At 32.3% G+C, this 26914-nt stretch overlaps 1 protein-coding gene across 3 annotated transcripts; it reads left to right on the forward strand.

The window, feature by feature from the left end:
* The first annotated feature begins 76 nt into the window (after nucleotides 1-76).
* On the forward strand, nucleotides 77-26257 carry LOC126693152 (protein DETOXIFICATION 22-like). 3 transcript variants are annotated; one of them, XM_050389032.1, is made up of 9 exons: nucleotides 77-290; nucleotides 3330-3592; nucleotides 22846-23387; nucleotides 24141-24227; nucleotides 24360-24416; nucleotides 24775-25013; nucleotides 25184-25302; nucleotides 25586-25672; nucleotides 25756-26257. In XM_050389032.1, the coding sequence occupies exons 2-9, from the start codon at nucleotides 3344-3346 to the stop codon at nucleotides 25837-25839; spliced, it is 1464 nt and encodes a 487-aa protein (XP_050244989.1). In that variant the 5' UTR covers nucleotides 77-290; nucleotides 3330-3343; the 3' UTR covers nucleotides 25840-26257. The 3 variants fall into 3 exon arrangements, with proteins under 3 accessions (XP_050244989.1, XP_050244990.1, XP_050244991.1); XM_050389033.1 differs by having other exon boundaries at nucleotides 25184-25248; XM_050389034.1 differs by lacking the exon at nucleotides 77-290 and adding an exon at nucleotides 18838-18898 and having other exon boundaries at nucleotides 3445-3592.
* Nucleotides 26258-26914: the final 657 nt, after the last annotated feature.

Below are 26914 nucleotides of genomic sequence, written 5' to 3' on the forward strand. Positions count from 1 at the left end.
AGTCCGGGACTAGGCAATAATTAAGTAGGGTATATATATATGTACATAGATATTACTAAAAAAATGCAAAAACTTATCTCTATCTCTCTCTTCATAAATTAGGATACCTGTCTATCTTTCTCTCCATAAAAACTCGTTTTATGGGTCAAAAAGACTGAGACTCGACTCATCTGCTTCTATATTTTCCTTCCATGACATCCATCCTCTCTCTCTCTCTGTTTGAAGCAACTACAGGACGCTTGAAGTGAAATTTGGTCCATTTAGAAGGCATTTTTACAAGGCTAATTAAGGTAAGATATTCATTCCCTTGTGCATAAAAATAGTTACCTAATATCTATCTTCTCTGGGTTTACACTATTGATGCATTTCTCTGTCTCTGAAGTGAACTTTCGAACTCACTTCATTGCTACTAAACCCAAAAAGGAAAAAACATCACTGCTCCTGGTAGCAGCTCCTGCTCGTGCAATTACTTTGGGATTGCGAGATGTGAAAGTTAGGTAGGGGAAAAAGTTATAAAAAGAAAATAAAATAAAAGTTGAAGGTTAAAATTCAATGAGTGAGATTAAGAGTGAGTTTTCAATTTTCAATCTCAATAATTGGTTCACTATTGCATGGTACAATCAGATCCGGATCATTGAGATCCTAAGGTAGAGCTTTTTTTAGATTTTAGGGAGGATAAAAAAATAAAAAGAGAGAGAAAATGGGATAGAAAACATTTTTTAATAGGTGTTTGGTTAAAGAGAGGGGAGAAAAAAAAAATTTTATGGGTCTAGGTGTTTCCTCATTTAAATTTATCATTAAAATTACTTTTTTTCCTACAAATAATAACCATTAGGATGGGAATAATCTATCATTTAAAATTTATTGTGAAAATATTATGAACATTACATTCTGTCAAAGAATTTTAAACCAAGTTAGATCTTAACTATGGATTCCAGTTAACTCAAATGGTAAAGTATCTGATGGTTATATAAGAGATCTGAGTTTCAATTCCCACCTACACAGAAAATTGATTGGTATCTTAATATGATAATAAAAAGTGTCAATATGTTGAAACTCTTGCAAAATGTCATTATTTCCATAGTAAAAGCCAAACTTTATCCTTTTGTTCATATTATGTATCTGGTGCTTTGTTAGAAGCAACTAAAATTCTATTTTCATTTTCTCTAAATATTTGTATTTTTCCTCCCCAAAAGTTTTGTACAAATCACGCTTGTTCCTTTTCGTAAAATAGGAATAAAGGAGAGTTTTTTTAAAAAAAAAATTTAATTACGTAAACACTACTACACATATGAATATAACTATTAATTATTATTGTTTTATAGGATAGCCAATGAATAATACTTGTGCCACATAAAGAGGTGATGTTGAGTTTATATAGGGTCACCTCAATTACTTATAATTTATCACATGGGCGAGTTGTAGCATTAGCACAACTCAATAGCGAACGATGGAAAAGAAAAGATCATCAAATTAGAATGGTCACTGTCATCGCTAACTTCATTATAAGAGGAAAAGTTATTTGGTAATTCATAAGGCGGGGTCGAGGTGATGAGTGTTGACGGTTAGGATTTATTTATTTATTTATTTATTTTTTGTGGAGAAGTAGTGTTGATAGGAGCTTGATGTACGGTTTGGCCTCCAAATACAATCTCCACACATTTTCTAGTGAATTGGATGGTTGGTAGGCGCAAGTGGGGCGTGGGGAATCATTTATGGGTTTGGTGCGTCAGGTATAGCATCATAAATATATATATATATATATATATAATCAAAACTTCTAAAATTCTCGTAATTTTTCATGTTAACACAATATTTAAATAAAATTATCATTTTATTTAAATAAAATTATTTTTTTTAATCCAAAATTAAAAAGGAATGAAACTCTATCTCTAACAAGTCCAACTTAAATTCAAATTTATCATTATTATTTTTTTAAACAAAATTATTTTTTGTTTAATATAAATTTAATAAATGATGAAACTCTATCTCTTTAACAAGTCCAATTTAAACTCAAACTCAAACTCAAATGTTAATAATTTATCTCCAAATTTGCAAGGTTAATCATGAGCACTACAAAAGCAATGCAAACTCCAATTTTTTAATTTTTTTTTTAAAGCCAAGTATAGGCATGAGCTTTTCCTATGTTATTTTCTTCTCCTTTACTTTGTTAATATATATATATATATAATGGTTTTTCATATATATTTTAAAAAGTAATTTTCGTACATGAACCACCAAACTCTCTTTATCCGTTTTTTACAAGAAAAAAAACTTGCAATAATTGAAATTATTCTCTTGAATCTAACCAATTTTTCTCTTATATTTCTCTATTATTTAGTTATATATATTTTTTGATTTTTTTCAATAATTTCTAAGCAGTGAATCATTTGATTTTTTTAATATTTTTTGGTCTTTTAGAAGTATTAATTTCTGAATTTTTGAGTTATTTTTTTGCAGCATCTGAAACTGTCTGACAAATTTTTTGTAAATCATTGCATGCTCAAGCAATGGCTTCTTCATCAAATTGTAACACAAATTGAAGTTAAACAAGAACAAATCATGCAATGGTGTAGTTTCTTAATCAATTTAAGATTTTATAAAATTATTTTAATCTAATTATCTAATTATTCTGCTAGAGCATTTTTATGTGCAAAATTTTTTGTCTATTTTATAATAACTTAGGGCATGTTTGGTAGACTGTAATAAGTACTGTAATATAATAGTTATTCCGATGGTTTAGTTATTCTTTAGTTTGATTATGTTTTTATTACAAATAATAGTTATTCCTTATAAATAGTTATTCTTCAAATGGAGGACTAATCATTCCTCTTTAAAAGAGTTGTATTAGTTATTCCTTAGTAAGTGTAATAATTTCAAAACTTAATATATTTCCAAATGAACAAACTTTCCATATACATTTAACAATTATAAAATTATAAAATCATAAAAAATAACTTATATCTCTCTCTTAAATTTAAAAAATAACAAATTTTAAGGAGATATGTATGAGTAAGTATTCCCTAAAATAAATCTTAAGTTTTATTATAATGTTATAACTCACAATCAAACTTATAAATAAATTTAGTTATCACATTATAACACATTTTATTCCTAATAATGAAGATTACAATTCATGTCGTAATCTCCGTTCAGTGTACCAAACATACTAAAAGAGTTATTATGCTAATGAAAGCTTTGTGAAACATAATGAAAGCTTTCCATTCATGTTTTTTTTTTTTTTTTTTTGGGTTGCCAATTACCACCTAGATTTGAAGAATACAAATTCTAACATAAATTCTATTAATGATTTTATCATCATCGAATAGCTATTGGTGTGGACATGGAAGGAAATATCAACCAGCAGCTTCTTGGAGAAGTATCTATTGCTGATCAAGTCTCATTCAAGGACAAGTTGTGGAGTGAGACGAAGAAGCTGTGGATCCTGGCCACTCCTGCTATCTGCACCAGAGTCTCTACGTTTGGGATTTATGTCATCACTCAGGCCTTCGTTGGGCACATTGGCTCCACGGAATTAGCAGCCTTCTCTTTCGTATATACTGTCATTCTGAGGTTCGCAAATGGCATACTGGTATGTCTTTACCAATACTGGTGTCTTTTTCTTTTGATTGAAAAAAAAAAAATCCCACGTCGAAACATGTACCTCTTGTATCAAGAATTAAGATGTAGATCCGGTAAATAAGAAAGAGTATATAAAAATAGGACAAAACTTAGGTACAGTACTTTAAGTGTTGTTCCTTAGATTCCCCTCTTAAAATTCAGTCATGTGGTTACTTAACTAAAAAATACACTTCCATCCCATAAGAAAAAATCCACATGGCAAAATCTTAAGAGGGGAAACCTAGGAACAACACCTAAGTGTTGTACCTAAGTTTTTCCCATAAAAATATATGCCCAACGGCCAAATCAAGAGTTTAATTCATTGGGACAAGATTAAAAGCTAAGTTTTGAAAGAAAAATTAGTTCTTGATTATTAATTAATTGTAATTAATAAAAAATTAGGAAAAAAATGGCTTTAGAGAATTGAATTATCCTCACCTCAGCCAAATCAAGGGCTTGGAAATTGTTTGTAGATATAGAAATTATGTTTACTACAAATTAGAGTTAACAGGAATAAAATACGCAAAATACATTCTCATGGCTGTTGGAATGTTAAAAAAATTATTTTAAGTAGTGTTTAAACAGGGGTTGTCAGATAATGAGCACTTTGAATTTGTGTCTCGAGTTTGTATTTTTCAATTGTTGACTTGTTGTACATCTTATCATGTACTTACGAATTTATGATAAGATGGTGATGAGGGATTATATGTGAAAAATTATTCCTTTGATCTAACATGGTATCAAAGGATTCAAAGCCTATTTATTCATCATGGAATCCACCAATTCTTCAATCCATTATTAATTCTGTTGATTCATTTGTTAGTATCGTTACCTATTCCTCATCAACTACTCTCACTGTTTGTTCGTTTAAACCCCTTAACTCAGATTGTTTAACCTAGTATATTAACCAAGTGATTACTTAGATTAATTATTCAGATTTAGGTTAAATACAAATAAATCATATAATGCAAAACAGCAGAAAGTAAATAATACCACGATATGATGACTTAAGAAAACCGATGAAACGAACCATTTCAAGGTAAAAACCTAGAGAGGATTTGACTTAACTATTCTCAAGGTAAAGTAAATCCACTATAAGAGAATTGAAATTTTTACAATCAGATTTAATCATAAATCTATTGCTACCTCCAATAGTAACTTACTGACATGATCACGTGGAAGCTCCAAATCCACGGACTCCATCTCTCTTGGATTTACACCAACACAAGCCACCTTGCTTGTGACTTTGAGATCCCACTCAAAGGTTTTAGATCACTATCAGTAATGATCTTGATGCAGCAACTATGTTTTACCAATGCTTGATTGTAGATCTTGCTCTGGTAGATTCCTGTGCAGTTAGAATATACAAAACTTATCAGATCTCACAAAGAGTAACGCACAAGTCTTTCAAAAGTCTGAAAAACGTAGTTAGGATTTCCCTTTTATATGTAAAGAAGTTGGAATGAAACCCTAAACATTTTCGCGTGCTTGGGTCTGATTTAAAAATCTGCAGAATTTTTGTGCCTGCAATTTTCGATCTGTCGAGCCTAATTCTTCATCAGTCGAGCTTGACAGAAATTTTCTTCCTTTTTAGATAGTCAACTGAACTTGAAACTTGAAACCAACACTTTTAAGCATTGCCTAACACCTAGACAAGACATGTTTTGTTCTCAGTTTGCCAACATCATAAAAATATGATTCTAAAGATTTAAACCTAAATCTTTAAAACCTAACTATCTCCACCTTTGGCAATCTGTGACAAAACACACATACAAAATGTAATGCTTAAATTCAATACCTACCCAAATACAAGATATTGCCCTAATAAAATGTTTACACAACTACTAACTATTAGTTGTTAGTATAGACAGCAGCTATTGAAAGAATTAACTTGTAAAATTTCTTAAACACTGAAAACACATCATAAACGCATGTGTGGAAAATACAAGTACCATAATCTAAAAATTGAAATTTAATTCACAAAACATATTAAGAGACAATAAACACATCAATAATGAATAACCTCATCATTAATAACTATCATAACCAATAAGCACATCAAAGTTTGTGAATCAAGTATATAAACACAAAGTAGATATAAACAATGAAACATAAACATCAAAACTTAAAAAATTTAACTTAAGTACAAAAACTCTACTTCCCTAAAGTACAAAAAGTCCTGAAACCTAAACCTACTCCCTCTTTTTGTTACGAATTGCCAAAGGCAAAATCAGTCATTAGAGGGTGAAAGAAGTGGAAAAACACTCTTATACTCCGCAAAATCTGCTCTCAAAGATGCAACCTCTGTCAACAACTCATCCAGAAGCTATCCATGAGCTGCCTGAGTAGTCATGAAGGACTGCATCATGGCACGGAGTGAGAGAGGAGGGGTAACAGTAGGGTCTACATCATCAGTACCACCAAAAGGATCTACAATTACAGTCGGATCCACAAAAGTCTCCTCAGCAGCAAGCATAGTACCAGAGGCAGGAGCTGTAGTAAAAGCTTCTCCTCGTGATCTCTTTGATGTCCTAGTGCTTGGCTCAGCACTGTTCATCTATGTCTGTCGCTATCTAAGAAAGGTGGCTACTATGGGGGCGGTGATGTGAACTATCTCTAAGGGTGGAAACTTAGACAACCCTTAAAACCTCAAAATCCTATAAATGTACATGGGAAAGAAAAAATTTCGAGCTTTACTTGTACTCCTATGAATATCAACAATGGTTTGAATAAACATAGAGGGAAAACACATAGAACCATCAGTAACAAGAGCATAAAGAAAAGCACATTTATTTATGGGAACAATATGAACATGAGAAATAGGATAGATATTATGACAAGAAATCCTCAAGTATAAAGAATTAAGCTCAATGAATTCACAAGAATTGATTCTTGGTTTAGTACCCCAAGAAAAATGTCTACCACAAAGAAGTGACGTCATGTCATCAACAAAGGGAAAATCAGTGTATGAGTATGTGGGTTTACGAACTACAGGCACTCCTTAAGCTTTAGAAACTGTTTGCTTATTTATGGTGAACTCTTGACCTCTGATCCAGGAAGTCAAATAATGACCACTTGTCATTTCAGGATAGATAGAGAGATTTGAATAAAACTCTCTAATCAAAGCTATAGGAGGAGGATCAGACACTATACACAAAGATACCCAATTTCTAAACACAAAGTTCCTATGGATGGAGGGATCTAACTCACTCAAGATAATCTCTTGTTCACCCTAGACAGACCTATATTTAGTCACGGTCTTATAAGTCTCTTCACACTTATCAGTGGGAAGCCTAACTCTATCAACATAAGCTGAACCAGAAAAGGATGAACTAGGGCTCCTATTTGCTCTAGTCTTAAATTTCCTACCAACCTTAGGAGCCATGACTAAGGACAAAAACAAAACAACACAACAAAACCAACGGCAGACTGCATTAAGAAGGGTTAGAGACAAGATAACATGCAATTTTGAAAAAATATATGATGCATGACATTTAAATTCTATGATGCATGCTCCAATGCTCAAAAATAGTCTAATGTTGAAAAATTTACCAAGAAAATTAAGAATTTCAGAAAATCCCCAATTTTGAAACCCCTAATTTTCAAGAAAATCCTCATATTGATCAATTGAACAAGACAACAAGCATAATTCATGTTCTAATCACTCAATCTATCAATAACACAAGCCAATTTTGTTCAATTTTACCAAATTTTACAAAATCTCTCAAGAGCTTAAGAACCCTAAGTTCAAAAAAATTAGAAACTACAAAAATTTTGAAATTAAAGTGTGGGAATCATGTTTAAATGATGCATGATGAAAACCTCATGATTCAATTTTGATTTAAAAAAAAATAATCCCATAAACATCAAAAACCCCAAATTTTGAAATGTACGAAAATCCTTAAAAAATGCATGAAAACATGTAATTTGATGAAAAAGGAAGGTCAAAAGAGTCTTACCTTAAGTGTATGAAGAAAACCTTTGAATCTTTGAACAAGAAAACGACCAAAAAAAAATTTTGTGAGAAGGGATCGAGAGAGGAATCAGAGAGAAAGAGAAAGAACAGTTTTTTAAAAAGTTTAATCTGATTCCTATAAGTTAAAAAAAAAAAATTTAAAATTGAAATCCGATCGATCGAGAGGAATCAAAATGTACAGACTTGACTGATCGAAAGGAATCGAGAAGGAATCGAAGGAACCCGAGACTTTAAGCTGAAAACTTAATTTTCCTCTTCCCATTTCGATCGGTCGAAAAATAGACTCAATCAGTTGAATCCTAAAGAAACAAAAATTTTGAAAATTCTGGAAAATTTTTCTGCAAAATCATTTGAAAACTTGTTTTCATGATATGAGATGTACATGATTTCAAATGTTTTTCAAAACAAAACATTTCTAAGAAGGATTCAAACTTTAACAAAATTCTTCAATCTTTTCTTTCCTCACTCCCCAAAATGCATTAAACATATCAAGAAGTTAAATCTTGGATGGCCACAAAACTTGACACACAATCACATGTACAGAGTTTAACAAAGATTTGCTTGTGATGTGTGCAACTAGTAAGTGTATGAGATACTCACAAGGTGATATGTAAACAGAAAATAATCACACTTTCTACATTATTCATCACATAAGTTTGAAAATGACGATCACCTAAAGAGTTACATCATATAACTCTCACATCTCCTAAAAAACATGCTTGCAACCATGCATTTTTTTTTTTTAATATTGCTTTTTCTTTTTCTTTTCAAACATATTTTTCTTTGTTTTTCATTTTGATTTTTGCTTCTTTTAACTAATGTACAATAACACCTTAAGTATTTTGTTGTGCAAGTGCTACACCTTACCGAGCACGGTTTTTATAATTTGCACATAGGTGTTCATGATTGGTGAGTAATAGTGGTGAGATGTTTATTTATGCATTTTTCTTGGGATTTTTTAGTCCTTACAATCAAAAGAATGTGACTTCAAAATCAAGAGCATGTGATTAAAAACCATAAACAACTCACATAATATAAGCACTACATAGCACAAACTAGCAAAGTGCAGAAAAATAAATCTCATCATAGCTAAACAAGGTACACAGTCATGAAATGCAAATTTCATAGGCCAACCTTAATTACACACTTGAAGATGTGTAATACAAAAAAAAAAAAAGAAAAAAAAAATTTCTTTTTGAATTTTCAAAATTTTTATGACTAAAAACAAAAAGCACACATTATGCAATGAACAAATGCAAAAGCAATGCATGACAATGCTCAACTAAGCTATAAAGGGTACACAAACAAGAAATATCAATTTTTTAATTAACCCATTAGTACATGTACAAACTAGTATACACTCATACAAAATTATATTTATCTCAAAATAGTCATGCACTTAGTTATGCAATACATACTTTCTATGTTTCTCCACAATATCAAGTATGTTCTAAATCAAGAGCGAGATATTATAATTCATGTAATCCTCAAGAAAAAATAAAACTAGACGTAAAATAAAATATTTTTGTCTTTTTGAAATTTTTCAATGTTTTTTTTAATTAAAAAAAAACCTAAAACAAAAATAAAAACTTGTCAACAAATAATTGAAAGAATTATATCAAGGAAAAATAAATAACACTCACCTTAGCAAGTCTTTTCTCACTCATATAGCACGCGTCTTTGACTTTGTAGGTGAAAAATCATGAGAACCAAAGTGTATTTAAGAGATTATACAATTCTTCTGAGACAAACCGAAATCCTGCAATTTCTTTTCACAAGCCAACAAGCTTAAATTTTTCAAAAGCTTATGAAACAATTTATTTTGACTTGTAACAGGAGATATATTATCACATATCTTAGACTGAAACAAAGAATGCTTAAATTTCAATATATGACAATTAAGACGAATGTGATCAGAGACACCACAAAAGTAACAAACATGAACAAAGAACAATTTAGTCTAATATGACCAACAACACCACAAAGGTGACAGGTAGGCACAAAAACAGATTTCTTATGCACTCTAACAGAAGGTTTAAACGTAAGTTGAGAAACTTCAGCGTCTATATCAGAACTTTGACCTTTGTCTAGCCTAGCAAAATAAGCCTTTTCTTTATGATTCCTCTTGAAAGGAGGAATATAAATTTTTTTTTTTATTCTTAATAGGAACATAAACAGAAACAGATCTGTTATCAATTGCAAGTTTGGCATTAGATAATTTTTTCAATTTAGCTTCAGACTTAGCTAACTTTTGTTCCAAACTTTTCATCTTTTCATCTTGAGAGGAAGATTGATTTCTCAAAAATTCATTCTTTTTATTAGATTCATCCAATCTCATAATCAATTCCTCTTTTTCAAGATTAGCCAATTTTAACTCTTCCTTGAAATTTCTTAGCAATTTTCATAGATTTAGTTAATTTCCTACAGAGAGTTTCACAGGCATCAATAAGATCAACAGAAACATTAGTGTCCGTTTTATTCAAATCATCACGAATATGAGTAGACAAACACTTGAAGTTATCCATGACAACAAGGATCAAGGATCTCACTCAGGATGTTAATCCAATCAGAGTGAACCCACTCTAATACCACTTGTTTATTCATTTAGACCCCTTAACTCAAATTGTTTAACCTATTATATTAACCAATTGATTAATTAGATTAATTATTCAGATTTAGGTTAAACACAAATAAATCATATCATGCAAAGCAGCAGAAAGTAAATAACACCATAATATGACGACCTAGGAAAACTGATGAAAAGAACCATTTTAAGGTAAAAACCTTGAGAGGATTTGACCTAGCTATCCTAAAGGTAAAATAAATCCATTATAAGAGAATTGAAATTTTTACAATCAGATTTAACCCTAAATCTATTGCTACCTCCAGTAGTAACTTATTGACACGACCACGTGCAAACTCCAAATCCACGAACTCCTTCTCTCCTTGGATTTACACCAACACAAGCCACCTTGCTTGTGACTTTGAGATCCCACTCAAAGGTTTCAGATCACCATCAATAATGATCTTGATGCAACAACTATGTTTTACCAACGTTTGATTGTAGATCTTGCTCTAGTAGATTCTTGTGTAGTTAGAATGTACAAAACTTATCAGATCTCACAAAGAGTAACACACAAGTCTTTCAAAAGTCTGAAAAACGTAGCTAGGATTTCCCTTTTATATGTAGAGAAGTTGGAATGAAACCCTAAACGTTTTTGTGGGCTTGGGCCTGATTTAAAAATCTGCAAAATTTCTGTGATTGGGATTTTCGATCGGTCAAGCTTGATAGAAATTTTCTTCCTTTTTCTATAGTAAGCTGAACTTGAAACTTGAAACTTGAAACCAACATTTTTAAGCATTGCCTAGCACCTAGACTAGACATGTTTTGTTCTCGATTTACCAATATCATAAAAATATGATTATAAAAATTTAAACCTAAATCTTTAAAACCTAACACTCACAAATTTTGTCTGATTCATATTCCTCAAACTCACCAACACTAACTATATTTATCGGAAAACTCAACTTATCCCTTATCTTCGTGGCCAAAATCTTCTTGGCTTCATTTGATGGCTCAAATCAATGTTTACCTCCTACCAACACAATTAATATGAACAAATACCCAAACTGGCTCATAAAACTTGGACTCTTCATGATCAACTTCTTAAGAGTTTGATCACTGCCTCCTTCTTTGAAGAAATCATACCGCTGGTTGTTGTTCTCAATAGATCTCATGAGATATGGACCAATTCATAATCCTCTTTCGTATCGTATTAAAAAACTATGATCCTTCAAATCCACATTCAACTCCAAAGCCTCAAGCAAGGTGATCTCTTTGTGATTCAGTTCTTACACAAAGCCAAAGCCTTGTCAGATGAATTAATGACAGTTTGTCATCCTTTTATCTCTCCAAGAATTCAACATTTAATGTATTCAAATGCCTCAACTCAAAATTTCATGACCTTATCACAAAACCTTCTACTCATCCTGCATCGATTACTTTTCCTGAGTTGCACAATCTATTCCAAAGTCATATATTCATCAATTCTAATGCATTTTCTTCCATCCATATATCATCACTTGATGTGGCTGTAATTCTTGTTGATAAGTTCGTGGATAAAATAGTGGCTCTCTTGATATTTTGATTACCGCAACACTAAATACCACAAAATGGTGATTTACGTCAACGATGCCAAATCTGCAATTGTATTAACCATTCTGCAACTATCTACTACCAATTCTAATTCTATACCCATACCATGCCTACATCCGCCCATTTTGTTACTTATGCTCCTCCAACTCAAGTGTTTGATTGGTTTTCTAATATCTTCACCACTCATCATGTAAGCCAAAACTTAAGTAGTTCAACAAATCATGGAAAATATTACATCCTTGATCAACTATGTTTTGGTGTTAGAGGTAGTCAGTTTGTGTGTGTAGGCCCAAGAGGCCAAATTTTATTGTAAGCCCATGTATGTCTAACCTTAACTCTCTCTCCCTATATAAACCTTACTTAGGGTTCATTGTAACTAAGCGAATTGATATTATAGTGAAGATGTAGCCTTCAAGGCTTTCTCTCTAGACGTAGGCCTTTACATAAACCTTGTGTTCTCTCTCTTCTCTATACTCTCTCTGTACTTCATTAAATTTAACACCTCTAACAGTTGGTAATGGTAAAGATTTTCATATTTCTCACTTTGGCTCTACTTCTATTTGTTGTCCTTTATCTTCTTTCTAGTTATTTAATGTTATCCATGTTCCCTACATGAAATCTTTACTTTATGTATATCAATTTAGTAAAGATTCTTTGAATTTCATCCCTAATATTTTCTTATCAAGGATCAGGTCAACAAGATAGTGTTGCTCTAAGGGGAGAATGACTCTGGCCTTACAAACTTCCTAACTTCTCAGTTGCACCTTCCACCTTGTGCTCATCTTTCTAAATGTGTTGTATCTGCATGATGGCATTGCAAGCATGAGTATCCTCATCATCATGTTCTTCATCAAAGTTATTTTCTCCAATAAGTTTTTATGTTCTGGCAATAAAATGTCCTCTTTCTGGACCAATTCAAATTCCAAATTGATAACTCCTCACTTTCAAATTCTAAATTGAATCCATACCCTATAAATGGTCTCGTACACCACACTATATTCTCCCCATTCTTGGCTTCAACTCTCTTCACCTAGCTTGTCCTCACTTCTTCGGACTTGCCACTTAATCTAATCCACATCTAGTAGTTCCTAATTTTTCACCCCTTTCTCGGCCTGAACTCTCTAAGTCTCCCACCTGCTCTACTCCACATCTTATGATTTCACTCTCCTTTCAACTCCCGACACCTAACAATTTCTTTATAACCTTTTCCTTCTTCCCTTCAAAATTCAAAAGGAATTAATTTTTTTTTGAGATGGGCAAAAGGAATTAATTTGATTGTTGATTTAACCAGCTCTCTTGCCTAACTCATTCCCCCTCCCTATCTTTAATTCACAACGTATTCACCATTAATAGATACAAATCTTGCCTGTTACCAATGACTTTCATCCGTATTGTGCTCTCTTGTTACCAATGACTTTCATTCGATCAAATCGACCTTGTGTATTTAGATGACATTTTGGTTACTAGCAACAAACTAATGTATTTGACCTCTCATTTCAAATTTGAGTTCATAATTTGGTTCAAAGGGCCTTGTATCCTTTCACCTCTTTCTTAGCCTTTTGAGGCTTCCTCCAAGTTCACCGAAATTCATTTATCTAAACAATGATACATCTTTGATCTACTTGTAATCGAATGAACTACACTCCTTTGAATATGTACGGAGTCCATTGATGAAACCACAAGGAAGGGGATGCTGAAGGCAAGGCTAGTAACTGGAGTAAAGTTGTAACAAGGAACCGTAATGGAAGGTGTTGGTATGGCCAACGCTAATTTCAGGATCTAGCAAACTTTCTGTTAGGTTATAAATTGACCCTAGTTAAATTAACTAATTACCTAAGTTGATTAATTAAATCAAATTACATGAAAATACAATTAAGGAATAATCAAATTACCAAACTAAATTAAGTGCAGCAGAAAATAAGTTTGACATGATGATTTGATCACGATGGGGAAAACCCTCGCAGGAAAAACCCCACTAAATGAATTTTAGGTCATAACTCCCGAAGTATACACTAATAAGAATAAAGGTCACAAGCACAAGGAATCTCTTATCTTATTTTGAAGTACCTACCTACATTAGAACCTATTGATCTAAAAGGAAGCGCAACTCCAATCCCTAGTTGGACTACTTCTTACATAAAACTTCTACTTTGCATGAATCTCCTATCCGTATCTAACACCGCAACAACCGCTTGATTGTTGTAACTTTTGTAGTGTTCTTCAAATCACGCTTTGATGAACCGATAGTAGCTTGGTACAAAAACCTAAGTGCACAGAATGTCGTAGCAACTCCTGGTATGCGTGTATCTCTCTGTGTGTATGATAAAGACTAGAAAATATACTTTTTATATGTTCTGCAACCTTAGTGCACGAATTCCAAGATGGGCCAAGTCATTATGGGCTGAAATAGAAATTATTGTTCAGTTTTCTCGTAGCTCGATAAATCGAGAGGTGTTGAGTTAGGTATTGAGATTCATTTATTCTCTGATAGATCAGCATGTATCGAAGTCCTATTTCTCAGCTTTTCTTGAGCAGCCTTGTGTGCTCTATTTGTACAACTTGTTAACAACTTCTTGTTATTCTTGAATACACTTGTAACGAAGACTTAAGATACATAAAAAGTGGGTTTTGACTAGGATTTGTCAATACATAAAATTATGATTCATACACTTTCCAAGATTGGTCGTAATTCATTTGTCAAATGTCAATCCTTTACTTCACCATCAAATTATGAATGTCAGTTTCATCACTAAAGAACCCAGGCTTTGTTAAGATTTTTAGAAATGAAATTCATATTTTGTCGCTAAAGCATACTTTTAGTGACGAAATGTGATTTCGTCGCTAAAAACATATAAGTGCAAAACTATTATTATTTTTAGTGACGACTATTTTTCGTCGCTAATTCTTCCTTATAGCAACTAAAGGATTTTCGTCACTAATACTACGACAATACCTATAGTGACGAAATATTTTGTCCCTAAAAATTTCAACTTTTAGCGACAAAATATTTCGTCATTGTAGATTAATTAAGCTAGCGCCAAAGTTTCCCTCCACTAGTGCCCATTTTTTAGATCATAATAGCAAAGAAAATTATTTTTCGTCGCTGAATGTTATAATTTTTTTCATTATTAGCGAATTTCGTCGCTAAAACTGTATTTTTAGCAACGAAAAATATTTTCTCACTAATTTTCGTCACTAAAAATACATTTTGTTGTAGTGTGTTGATGTTCTAAAATATATTTAGGAGTTACCAGTTATTTATTAAATGGAAAGTTAAGAAAATTACAGTAACATAATTTCTTCATTTTCTTGATTGAAATGAGAATTTATATTTGATGGATGATAAAAAGAAAATTATAATGTTTCAATTCCTAGGTACAATCTAAAAAATACATGACTTTGATTTCCTAGTTACATTTTAAAAAAAGAAATTTGATTTTATAAGACCTATTTGATGAACTAGTGATTTAAGATCAAAGGCTACGTAATAGGGTGGGAAGGTGTTAAGCACCCACCTCACTCATTGTAGTTGTTCCTCTGGGTATGATGCCCACACCATCATATCATGTTATCCATTTATTGAATGTGTCATCTATATCTATATGTATCTAAAAGCTGAAGCGTAGAATTTAACGTTGCTACTCTTTTATTGTGCCACATCATTCACCTATTTTCAGCTCTTACTCTCTCATTTTTAACTTTTCTTTGTTTTTATTAATTTCTCACTTTCTCCAACATTTCCTCATATCTTTTACCTTTTGATCTTCCCACTCCTCTCTACCCTGCCGTTACTCTTTCTCTACCCATTGATCTTCCTTTTATTTTGACTCTTCTTATCCTATCTTCTTTACTCTAAATAAACTATTATCTTTCATTTGATCCATATTTCTCACACAAGATGTGATAACTCTGTCTCTCTCTCTGAGGTTTTTTTTTTTTTTTTTTCCTTTTGGTGGGCTTATAATTCTTTCTTTTGTCTCCACCGTAGGGTAATGATTTTTTTTTTCAACTATTCTCCCATAAAAAAATGTGATAACTCTCTCTCTCTCTCTCTCTCTCTCTCTGGTTTGCATGTGGGTGTGCGTATTTTTTTGGTGGATTTTTTATCCAATCTTGCATCTCTACTTAAAGTTGATCTAATTTGGTTGTGTTTTTAAGCTATTATTTCTTTTTTCTTTGATTTTTAGATGTGGTCCTATTTTATTATAAATATATTATATAATAATATTATGTTATTCCATTACATGGTATAGTTTTGGTAATTTGGTGTTTACAACTATATCTTTTATTTTGAATATTCTTCTCATTATCTTTTATTCTATATTTGTTATTCTCTCCCCAAAAAAGGTGATATTCTCTCTCTCTCTCTCTCTCTCTCTCTCTCTCTCTCTCTCTCTCTCTCTCTCTCTCTCTCTCTCTCTCTCTATATATATATATATATATATATATAATTCTTTCCTGCAACGTATTAGGTGTTGTGTTTTTTGAGTTTGCATCACAAGTCCTTTCACTTCCTCTTAATTATAGTTTTTCTTTGATATTTATTTGAGTTAATCCTTAGTTAGTTTGGAAGTGAGGAGTTTAGTTTATATCAAAACACAATCTACATGACTATCATGAATTTAAATATGCTTATCAATTATTTGAACAATATCAATTGTAATTATGTGATAATTTTTTATTATCATCATAATCATGATAATCTCTTTGAGAGAATGAAAATTTTGAATAATAAATTTGAAACTTAAAAATTTTAGCTGTCCCAAAAGTAATTGAGAAAAATATAATTCATAATAACAATATTTAGAAGAATATGGACCACTTCAATCAAAAGGATAATATCAAACAAGAACACCAAAAATGATAAATTTATATATTTGTAAAAATAGAGAGATAAAAATTATTTTTAGAAATTTTTTAATATTTTGGAAGAACAAATTATATACAGTTAAATTTAGAGAGTAAATTATATATTATAATTTATACCCCATCTCAAAATAACCATATATTCCCACACATTTCTTAGATCTGTAACTAGTTAGGTTAAAAAAATAAAATAAAACCAACATCATGACGTCATTCACATTTGAAGCAAATGTATGATGTTTGAACACAAAATGTGAATATTTGAAATTAAAAAAAAATATCTATAAATCTTTGATCCTTATTCAAATCATATCATCAAAAACAAACATGTTTTTTGATTGAATGAATGGCAATAACAATCGTCAAACAATCAAATGGATAAGAAAGTTGCATTCGGTTTACTAGCTTCCTGTTTAGGATGAATTGAGTAGAGTTTTGTTGTGCTTTTGGGCTTTGAAAAGTAGAGGATTTAAAATCAAAGTCAATTGGATTACCAACCACAATATCACCTTTCTAAAAAGCTTCTTCTGGATCTCCAGGAAAAATTGTGTGCTTTTAACTGTGAACCTCCCTCTATTTATAAGGGGGGGGGGTGTTGGGGGACAATGATTAATGAGTTTAAGTGAGTCTCAGACTCCCCAAAGCTTGAATTTTAAGAATAACAGGTCAAATTTAGATGGGGTAGTGTTTGAAATTTGGGAAAAAAGGGCACAATGCCTAAAAATTCGTAGTTAGTGGGCAAGTGCTAATCAACACTTATGCTAAGGTTCTAAACCAATGTTATGAATACCGTTTCAAACCCCATTTTGGCATACCGTTACATGCTATTTCGGTTTCCAAGTTACTGCTATAAATATATATATATATATATATATATTAGTGATAAAAATAAACCCCATATAAGAAATTATTATGGGTTTTAAAGTTATAAGTAAATATTTCAACTAATATGTAATGTTTAAGCTCAAACATTTAAATGAGAAATCACATTGCCCTATGAATGTTCAATTAGTGTGTAAAGCACTTTGAACGTTTAGACCCCTAAAATACAAATTACCAATTCAAGTTTATTATCAAACAATGTATGTGCGGAATATGAAAATAAGCTAAAATAGAATTGATAAAATAATCTAAACCAAATAAAATCACAACTACAGCAGAAATTAAATGGCAAAGATTAAGGAAAGAGAGATGCAAACACAAAAACAACACAGCAATGTGTTATCGAAGAGGAAATCGAAATCCTCGGCGTAAAACCTCTTCGCCGCCCTCCAAGCGATCAATAATCTACTAGAGAATGAAGTTGGGATACATGAACGGCAGAAAACCCTCCAAGCCTAATCTACCTAGTGTATCTAAGCCCTCCAAGCTTCTTACTTCAACGAGGTTACGCCGAACCTTTGTCTTCTCTAGCTTACCGGATTCCGCTATAACCCATAGCATCAACCAATATCAATTGGTCCATTTCTAACTGCTTTCCAAGCACCAAATAGCCTCCTCACAGATATGGGTATGGTAAGAAAAGGTTTTGGCTAATGTACCTCTCAAGGATGTAACAATGGAGAGGGTGAGAGTAGAGAAATTTGGAGAATCAAAGGATGAAGATTATGGATGAGTCCATCTTGTTTTTCTCTAGGGTTTCTCTCTCAAAATTCTCTCAGGAAGCTCTCTACAATACGTGGGTATAAAGGGTATTTATACTGGTGTGTGTTTGGAATGCGAGAGATCAGTTTTTCCTAAACAGAATGGTCTAGTGACTTGACCTTACGACTTGACTGAGTCACGAGTTTGAGTCGCGAGCTAACTGCTTGGCCAGACTAGAAGTTTTCTCCTGTAGTGCTCCAGCTGGCATGACTCTTCAACTCCTCTGCATGCTTCACGCGTGTGCCAACTTTGGCGACTTGCAAGCCGGGAACCAGTCGTGAGATCCAGTCGAGAGGCCCTATTGAGTGCACACTCTTGAGCTTTTTCTTCACACTCTCTCACACACTACCCTTACATGATTCCCACCTAAATACAGGATTTCTAAATGCTGAATTCAAGCAAATTTGGCTCAGAATAAAGCCAACAAGATGGTTGATAACCTTACACCCTACAACAAACATTCTAATATTGATTTTGTTTTTTCAACAGATCATTTTGAAGCTTTTTCTTTATTTCTGTCAATGTTCAATTGTAATGTGCTTTATATATATTAACTGAAAATTTTATTCAACAGAAAACAAATTAGAAGGAAACAAAAGAGGCAGCCTTCCTTTCTACATGATTATACACGCTAGGTGCGTAGCAGCTTGTACCAAAAGAACTAAACCAACCTTGATTCCTAGACCATTTAGCTAATTCATGAGCAATGATATAAATAGAATTATTAAATATTTATTAACATTTACAGTTTCTTAGTATATTATATATTTATGCAACAGGTTTGTGACTAGTTCTTTAAAGAACCAATCATAATCTTACGTGATCATCTCTAATCATGAGGGAGCATATTAATTGTTAAATCTTGATTTCGTTTTAACTTTTAATCAGATGGTCTGATTTAAGCACAAAGCATTTCATTTTAATTGTAAAGACTTCTAGATTTGTTTTCAATCAATCAAGTGAAAATTCAGAAGTCTTAATTATGATTTTTTTTTTCCTTATGTCCTATAGTGGCAATTTCACCCTTGATGTGAGGTTAAACAGAGATCACAAAATGGAGTGTCTACATCTATGATTGTTGTTTGGGGCTGTAAGTGTAGTTTTAGTTTGGTATTGCAAAGTATTTGTCAATTATTTGGTTGGTTTGCCTTGTGGATGTGTTAGTTTTGTGTCTGTGATGCAAATTCTCACTGTCATTTGTTGTATTAGGGGTTAGGGCCATTTGCGGCTCCGGTTTTTGTGTTTGAATAAAATTCTTTACTGATTCATCAAAAAGAAAAAAAGAGGAAAAAAATTTGTGACTTAGATACATTGCTGACTAAGTAGTCACATTTTGCTTGATTCTTTTTCTTTTTCTTTTTCTTTTTTTCTTTTTTTCTTTTGTGTTGAGAAAGTCATTTTGCTTGATTCATGTAGTCTGAATGATTTTGAATTATTCTCATATAAAAATCGGAAAAGGAAAGAAAAATCAAAATAAGAACTCATTGAATCATCAATATATATATAAAAGCAGAGATCTTATGCGAGAAAGCATGACGTTCTACCATGTGACTCACTCTATGAAGAAAATTGAAATACTCTTAAATGATATCATAGATAATAAGAAATATGAAAATGGAGACTCTTTATTTCCTTTAGTTCAATGTTTTTAAACTACTTTTAATTTGTTACATTTTTTATTCAAAGTTTTAAGACTACTATTTATTTCACTTGGTTCAATGTTTCAATACCTTTCCTCTCTCACACACATAAAAAAAATCTTTGCATTTCCATTCACTATTTTCACTTCTACTCCTTTATATACACTTGCTCACAATCTTTCATGCCATCCCATCTCTAATACACTCAAAAAAAAAAAAAAAAAAAAAAAAAAAAAAAAAAAAAAACAATGTTATTTACCTTTAATCTTTCAACAACCCTTACATAACTCCAACATTGTGGTACCATTTGATCCTAACCCATATGAGTAAGCTATAACTAAGGAAGGGGGCTTATGTTTTTTATTCAGTGACGGTAGCTTACGATTTTAATGTTGAAATCGAACATTGTGGATTTTGTAAATGAATGTTCAAATAGTGTGTAAAACACCTTGAACGTTTAGACCCCCAAAATACAAATTACCAATTCAAACTTATTATCAAACAATGTATGTGTGGAATATGAAAATAAACTAAACTAGAATTGATAAAACAATCTAAACCAAATAAAATCACAACCACAGTAGAAATTAAATGGCAAAGATTAAGGGAAGAGAGATGCAAATACAAAAACAACACAGCGATGTGTTATCAAAGAAGAAACTGAAGTCCTCGGCGTAAAATCTCTTCGCCGCCCGCCAAACGGTCAATAATCCACTAGAGAATGAAGTTAGGATACATGAACAACAGAAGACCCTCCAAACGGTAGCTTACGATTTTAATGTTGAAATCGAACATTGTGGATTTTGTAAATGAATGTTCAAATAGTGTGTAAAACACCTTGAACGTTTAGACCCCCAAAATACAAATTACCAATTCAAACTTATTATCAAACAATGTATGTGTGGAATATGAAAATAAACTAAACTAGAATTGATAAAACAATCTAAACCAAATAAAATCACAACCACAGCAGAAATTAAATGGCAAAGATTAAGGGAAGAGAGATGCAAATACAAAAACAATACAGCGATGTGTTATCAAAGAAGAAACTGAAGTCCTCGGCGTAAAATCTCTCCGCCGCCCGCCAAACGGTCAATAATCCACTAGAGAATGAAGTTAGGATACATGAACAACAGAAGACCCTCCAAGCCTAATCTACCTAGTGTACCTAAACCCTCCAAGCTTCTTGCTCCAACGAGGTTATGTCGAACCTTTATCGTCTCTAGCTTACTGGATCCCGCTATAACCCATAGCATCAACCAATATCAATTGGTCCCTTCCTAACTGCTTCCCAAGCACCACATAGCCTCCTTACAAATATAGGTATGGTGAGAAAAAGTTTTGGCTAATGTACCTCTCAAGGATGTAATAATGGAGAGGGTGAGAGTAGAAGAATTTGGAGAATCAAAGGATGAAGATTGTGGATGAGTCAATCTTGTTTTTCTCTAGGGTTTCTCTCTCAAAATTCTCTCTGGAAACTCTCTACAATACATAGGTATAAGGGGTATTTATACTAGTATGTGTTTGGAATGCGAAAGGTCAGTTTTTCCCAAACAGGATGGTCTGGCGACTTGACCTCACGACTTGACTGAGTCGCGAGCTAACTGCCCAGTCAGACTAGAAGTTTTGTCCTATAGTACTCCAACTGGCGTGACTCTTCAGCTCCTCTGCATGCTTCACATGTGTGCCAGCTTTGGCGACTTGCTAGCTGCGAGTCAGTCATGAAATTCAGTCGCAAGGCCCTGCTGAGTGCACACTCTTGAGCATTTCTTCATACTCTCTCACACACACACTACCCTTACATGATTCCCACCTAAATACAGGGTTTCTAAAATGTTGAATTACAAGCAAATTTGGCATAGAATAAAGCTAACAAGATGGTTGATTAAATTCAACCTTACAGTAAAGGTTGTGATTCGTTTTAGGTCTTTGGATGTTTGAAATTTTGATTTGGGAAAGTCATAAATGTAATTTGTTTTAGAACTAAAGAAAGAGTAAAAGAAACATTTTAATTGATTATTTATGAAGTTAGCTATTTTTTTATTTGTGTTAGAACTCATAATTTTTAGGTCTTTTTACTGCTATTTTGTGCGGTATAAGCTAGAGTGATAAAAATAAAAATTGATGATGATTTCAAAGTATTTCCCATTAAAAAAAGAAAAAGAAAAAAAAAAGATATGGAAATCCAACTAAAAACAATTAAATTTTGATAAATGAACGTGTATTTAGCCAATTTTTCTTTATTTAATCATGTTCTCTTTATGTTTATATTTATAAATGATTTTCTTAATTTCATTGAGGTAATAAATTTGGTATTTGCAATTGAGATCTCCATATTTGGTTGTGAGAATAGAGTGATTGAGGAAGTATTTGGGAGGTTGCTTAAATTTATGTAATTTTAGGATATAGAAGTATTTTATGATTTAAATTCTTATTTATAGATTTCAAAATCATTTAATCAACTTAAATATTAAAATTTACTTTTAACGGTAAAGATTATAATATGTTATTATAGTCTTATAGTTTTAATACAATTTTAAAAAATAAAATAAAATATGAATTAAGAAAATTAAGTATCAAAATATTCAACAGTATTGTGGGCAAACATAAATATTATATAACGAAATAAGTATTATATGTAGGTTTTAATATACATAATAATGATTTCAAATGAAATTATAAAATAGTCCATGCTTCGCACAGAACATCATATAGTTACTAAAGAAAAAAAAAAAAAAACTATTTATTATCACATTGTAACATTGCATCAAATAACCACCCACACTGGATGAGTTCTTTGTTTTGATGATTGCATCCTTTTTGTGATTATAAACTGCAACTGGTTATTAAAAAAAAAAGTTGTTTGATGAATGGAAATTCAATTTGCCTAGCAGAACTTGTTTAGTGAGATTTATGTAATTCTTGTGAATTTGGAAATGCAGTTGGGCATGGCTAGTGCATTGGGAACTCTCTGTGGGCAATCATATGGTGCAAAACAATACCACATGCTTGGAGTATATCTTCAAAGATCGTGGATCGTAATGTTCGTTGCATCAATTTTCCTTCTCCCACTATTTATCTTCACAACCCCGATTCTAAAGCTTTTAGGCCAAAGTGATAGTATGGCATATATAGGAGGAGAGGTTGGTCGGTGGTTAATTAGTACTTTGTTTGCTTTTATTGTGTCTTTTACATGTCAAATGTATTTGCAATCACAGAGCAAGAACATGATTATTACTTACTTGGCAGCAGTGACAATTGTAATCCATATCTTCCTTTCATGGCTTTTAACTGTGAAATATAAGCTTGGGATTCCTGGGGCAATGTTATCAACTGTGTTTGCATTTTGGATTCCCAATATTGGTCAACTTATATATGTTATGTGTGGAGGTTGTCGGGATACATGGAAGGGTTTCTCTTTATTGGCTTTCAAGGATCTTTGGCCTGTTGTCAAGCTTTCTCTATCATCTGGTGTTATGCTTTGGTAAGTCTTTCTCTCAATTATTGAGTTGATGCTACAAATAAACTTGAAAGACGAACTAGGAATTTAGTAACTTTAAAAGTGCACGCCAAAATCAAATACGGTATGGTATATGGTCTGAAATAAATAAATAAATAATTTCAAAATAGTTAGTTATCATTTTTCTTTGGCTAAATTGCAACTTACATTCTTAAGGTTTGGGAGTTTTTGGATTTTACATTCTAAAATTTCTTAATTTGAATTTTATATTCTTTTTGTATCAATAAAATAATTCTACGTGACATAATGAAAATGATATGGCATCATTTTATTGGACTAGCTAACACACGTGGCAAACTTATGTGACACTTAACGGAAAATATGATCGAATGAGCTGCCAATGCATATAGAATATAACTTCAGGGGGTAAAATCCAAGATCTAAAAATTCAAGATGTAAAATCCAAAAAACTCCAAGCTCTAGGGTATAGTTTGCACTTTAACCATTTTGTTTAAAACATCTTTTGTTCTATGATCAAGGCTCCTCATGGGGTTCACTTCTTTGTTATTCTTTTAAAACTTTAAGACCTCACTTATCTGACATGTCTTTGATTTTTTTTTTTTTGTTTTTTGAAGAGGACATGTCTTTGATTATTATATCTTTGTAAATAACTCTCTTGAAGTTTATTACTTGGTTACTCAAAAAATTAAAAATGATAGATATATACCTGGTATCTAGAGCTTTAAATATAAGTAAACGCCAAGTTTTTCATTTCAGTGTGGAACTTTGGTACTACACAGTATTGGTTCTTATAACAGGATACCTGAAAAACTCTGAGGCTTCCATCGATGCTCTAACTATATGGTAATTTTCTTACAAATTTTTGTGTGCGCTTCTTATCTCTTATGACTACATTCTTATTGGCTACATTAACCATCTGCCTCAGCCAACGTTTTTCTATACCCTATGATAATTCAAATATATGATTCTTTACAGCCTTAACATCAATGGGTGGGAGATGATGATATCTCTTGGATTCATGTCTGCAGCAAGGTATTACCGTCATCTTCATCACCACTATCATCATGGTCTTCATCTATTAAGTATTTCTTTTCAACTAGAATATTGAGCTAGGAGGTTCCATCAATTTCTAGTTAAAACTAAAATTTATGGTTCTTATAGATTGTAGATATAAAATAATGCAATAAGTTTAGCAATATAAAATTTTTCACAACTGTTATGTTGATATATGTTGAGATTGGTACATAATAAGATAATGTTAGTGGTGGGACATGTGAAAATGATGTTACTATAATCACATCTTATTAACTTACCATCTGTAGCCTTTTGCAAAATAACATGTATTAAAACTAACTATTCTATGTTTTGAATGTTTTGTTGATAAATGTAGTGTTCGGGTAGGAAATGAGCTTGGAAGAGGGAGCTCAACAGCTGCAAAGTTCTCAATTGTAGTGACAGTGTTTACCTCATTTATCATTGGATTCGTGCTTTTCCTGTTCTTCCTATTCTTGAAAGGAAGACTTGCTTACATATTCACTGAAAATGAGGAGGTGGTTGAGGCTATCGCGGACTTGTCACCTTTGCTTGCAGTCTCTATATTATTGAATAGTGTTCAGCCAGTGCTCTCCGGTACTCTTCCTCTTATCTTTTGTTATCCCTTTTACTATGATTATATAGGCAAGCTACTCACATTTAGTAATTATATACTAATGACATATAGTAATTGACTTTTGTAAAGATTGAATATGCTAAATTTTGTGAGCATTAATAATTCCAATGTGTATCACTTTCATGGACAGGAGTTGCTGTTGGAGCTGGCTGGCAAAGCATTGTAGCATACGTTAACGTAGCCAGCTATTACATTGTAGGGGTTCCAATTGGCCTTGTGCTTGGATATGTTTTTGATATGGGAGTCAAAGTGAGCTATCTTTACCCCATTTTCCAACAAGTTTGAATTTAGAAGTTGCATCTTCTCTATCAAAAAAAGAAGTATATTCTCACTACTCTTAATTAAAAATGGATATAATGCTCTAATTAAAATAGCACCTCTGATTTGTTAAAGGGTCTTCATTTTTCAAATGGAAGTTTAGATAGCTCACAGCATACTTTTCTCTTGGTTGTAATTATGCTTTATGCAAGTACCTTTGAAAAGATTACTTTTGTTGTTGTCATTTAATGTTTTTCTTCTTGTCATGTTGTAGGGTGTTTGGATGGGAATGTTGTTCGGAACTTTTGTTCAAACCATTGCACTCGTCATTATCACCTACAAAACCAATTGGGACGAACAGGTATTAACTTTTGCACCTTATTTACTTAGAAATGTGGAGCCACTTTTTATTTGTAAACATTATATAAATGTGCATCTGTGTAGGTAATTGCAGCTCGTAACAGAGTAAAAAGATGGGCTGTGGATGATGCTCAAGAGCCAAAGCTTACCACGTCAGATGTTAGCTAGAAGCTACCTTTCTTTCTTCTTTGCCCCTGCATGTTTGGAGGCTTCCCTTTTTCTGTTCTTTTTTGTTACTTAATCTTTACATCAGGTTCTGTTTGAAAGGAAGGGTGGGGAGAATGGGAAAGAGGAGAGAGGGCAGGGGAATAGGGACCCCTACATTTGCTTTGTCGTTTTATTTTATAATATAGATTTGATAATCGTACTTTTCTTTGTTAAACTTAAGCAAATATATGTAATATATTTGTGATACCCATATTATTTGGATAAGTTTATTTTGTAGGCCTATGTAGACTCCCACAACAAGTTTTTATTAAGTCAAATTGGATCATTTAAGTGTTTTATATAATGTAATACTTTTGATGTATAAGTGCATATGTCTAGACATTTTCCTCTGATCATGATGAATGGTATAAACTTTATATTTTTCTTTTTGGAAACAGTACCGGCTTTATAATAGGTTTATTAGAATCCATTAACATTTTAACACACTGTTTATAACAAACAATAATATCTAAAAACCACATCTCTCTTTTATCTCATAAAAAACCAAGGAGCAGATCGAATCGAAGAATCCTATCAATTTGATGGCCTGTATGGTGTAGTAAAGGCTAACTTTCTCTAAATCACATATAACGAGAAACAAAATTTACTTTAGTAATTCTCAAAAAAAAAATATTACTTTAGTATAAAATTTTGCCAAGCGGATGATTATAACACTGTACGGTTGAAGCCATTGCCCTGGAAAATGGTATCATTCTTGCTCATGAGATGAACATTGAACATCCCCCCGTGTAATTTTTGAGTCAGACTCCCTCTCTATAGTGCAATCTGTTAATGCAAAGAAAACAGGAGGAACGCTCGGTCACATCTTCAGCGGAATCCATAGCTCTCTTCTCTCCTTCAGAAGCTGGAGCCTCCATCATCTGAAACAGGAACACAACAGAGCAGCCCATGAACTCGCCCAACTTGCAAAATCTGCAGGTACTACTCAAGTCTTGAAAGGAGCCATGTCCCCACTGCCTCATTCCCTGCTCTACCCAGACCCCACATAAGCATTGTATAGTCATCTTGAGCTTCA

Source organism: Quercus robur, chromosome 7, assembly GCF_932294415.1.
Source record: "Quercus robur chromosome 7, dhQueRobu3.1, whole genome shotgun sequence".
Taxonomy (NCBI): Eukaryota; Viridiplantae; Streptophyta; class Magnoliopsida; order Fagales; family Fagaceae; genus Quercus; species Quercus robur.

Excerpts from the sequence above, each read along its gene's own strand:
- LOC126693152 (XM_050389032.1), top strand. The coding sequence starts at position 3,344 with ATGGAAGGAAATATCAACCAGCAGCTTCTTGGAGAAGTATCTATTGCT. Across the intron at positions 3,593-22,845 it reads GGTTCGCAAATGGCATACTG|TTGGGCATGGCTAGTGCATT; the intron begins GTATGTCTTTAC and ends TTGGAAATGCAG. Across the intron at positions 24,417-24,774 it reads GGATTCATGTCTGCAGCAAG|TGTTCGGGTAGGAAATGAGC; the intron begins GTATTACCGTCA and ends TGATAAATGTAG.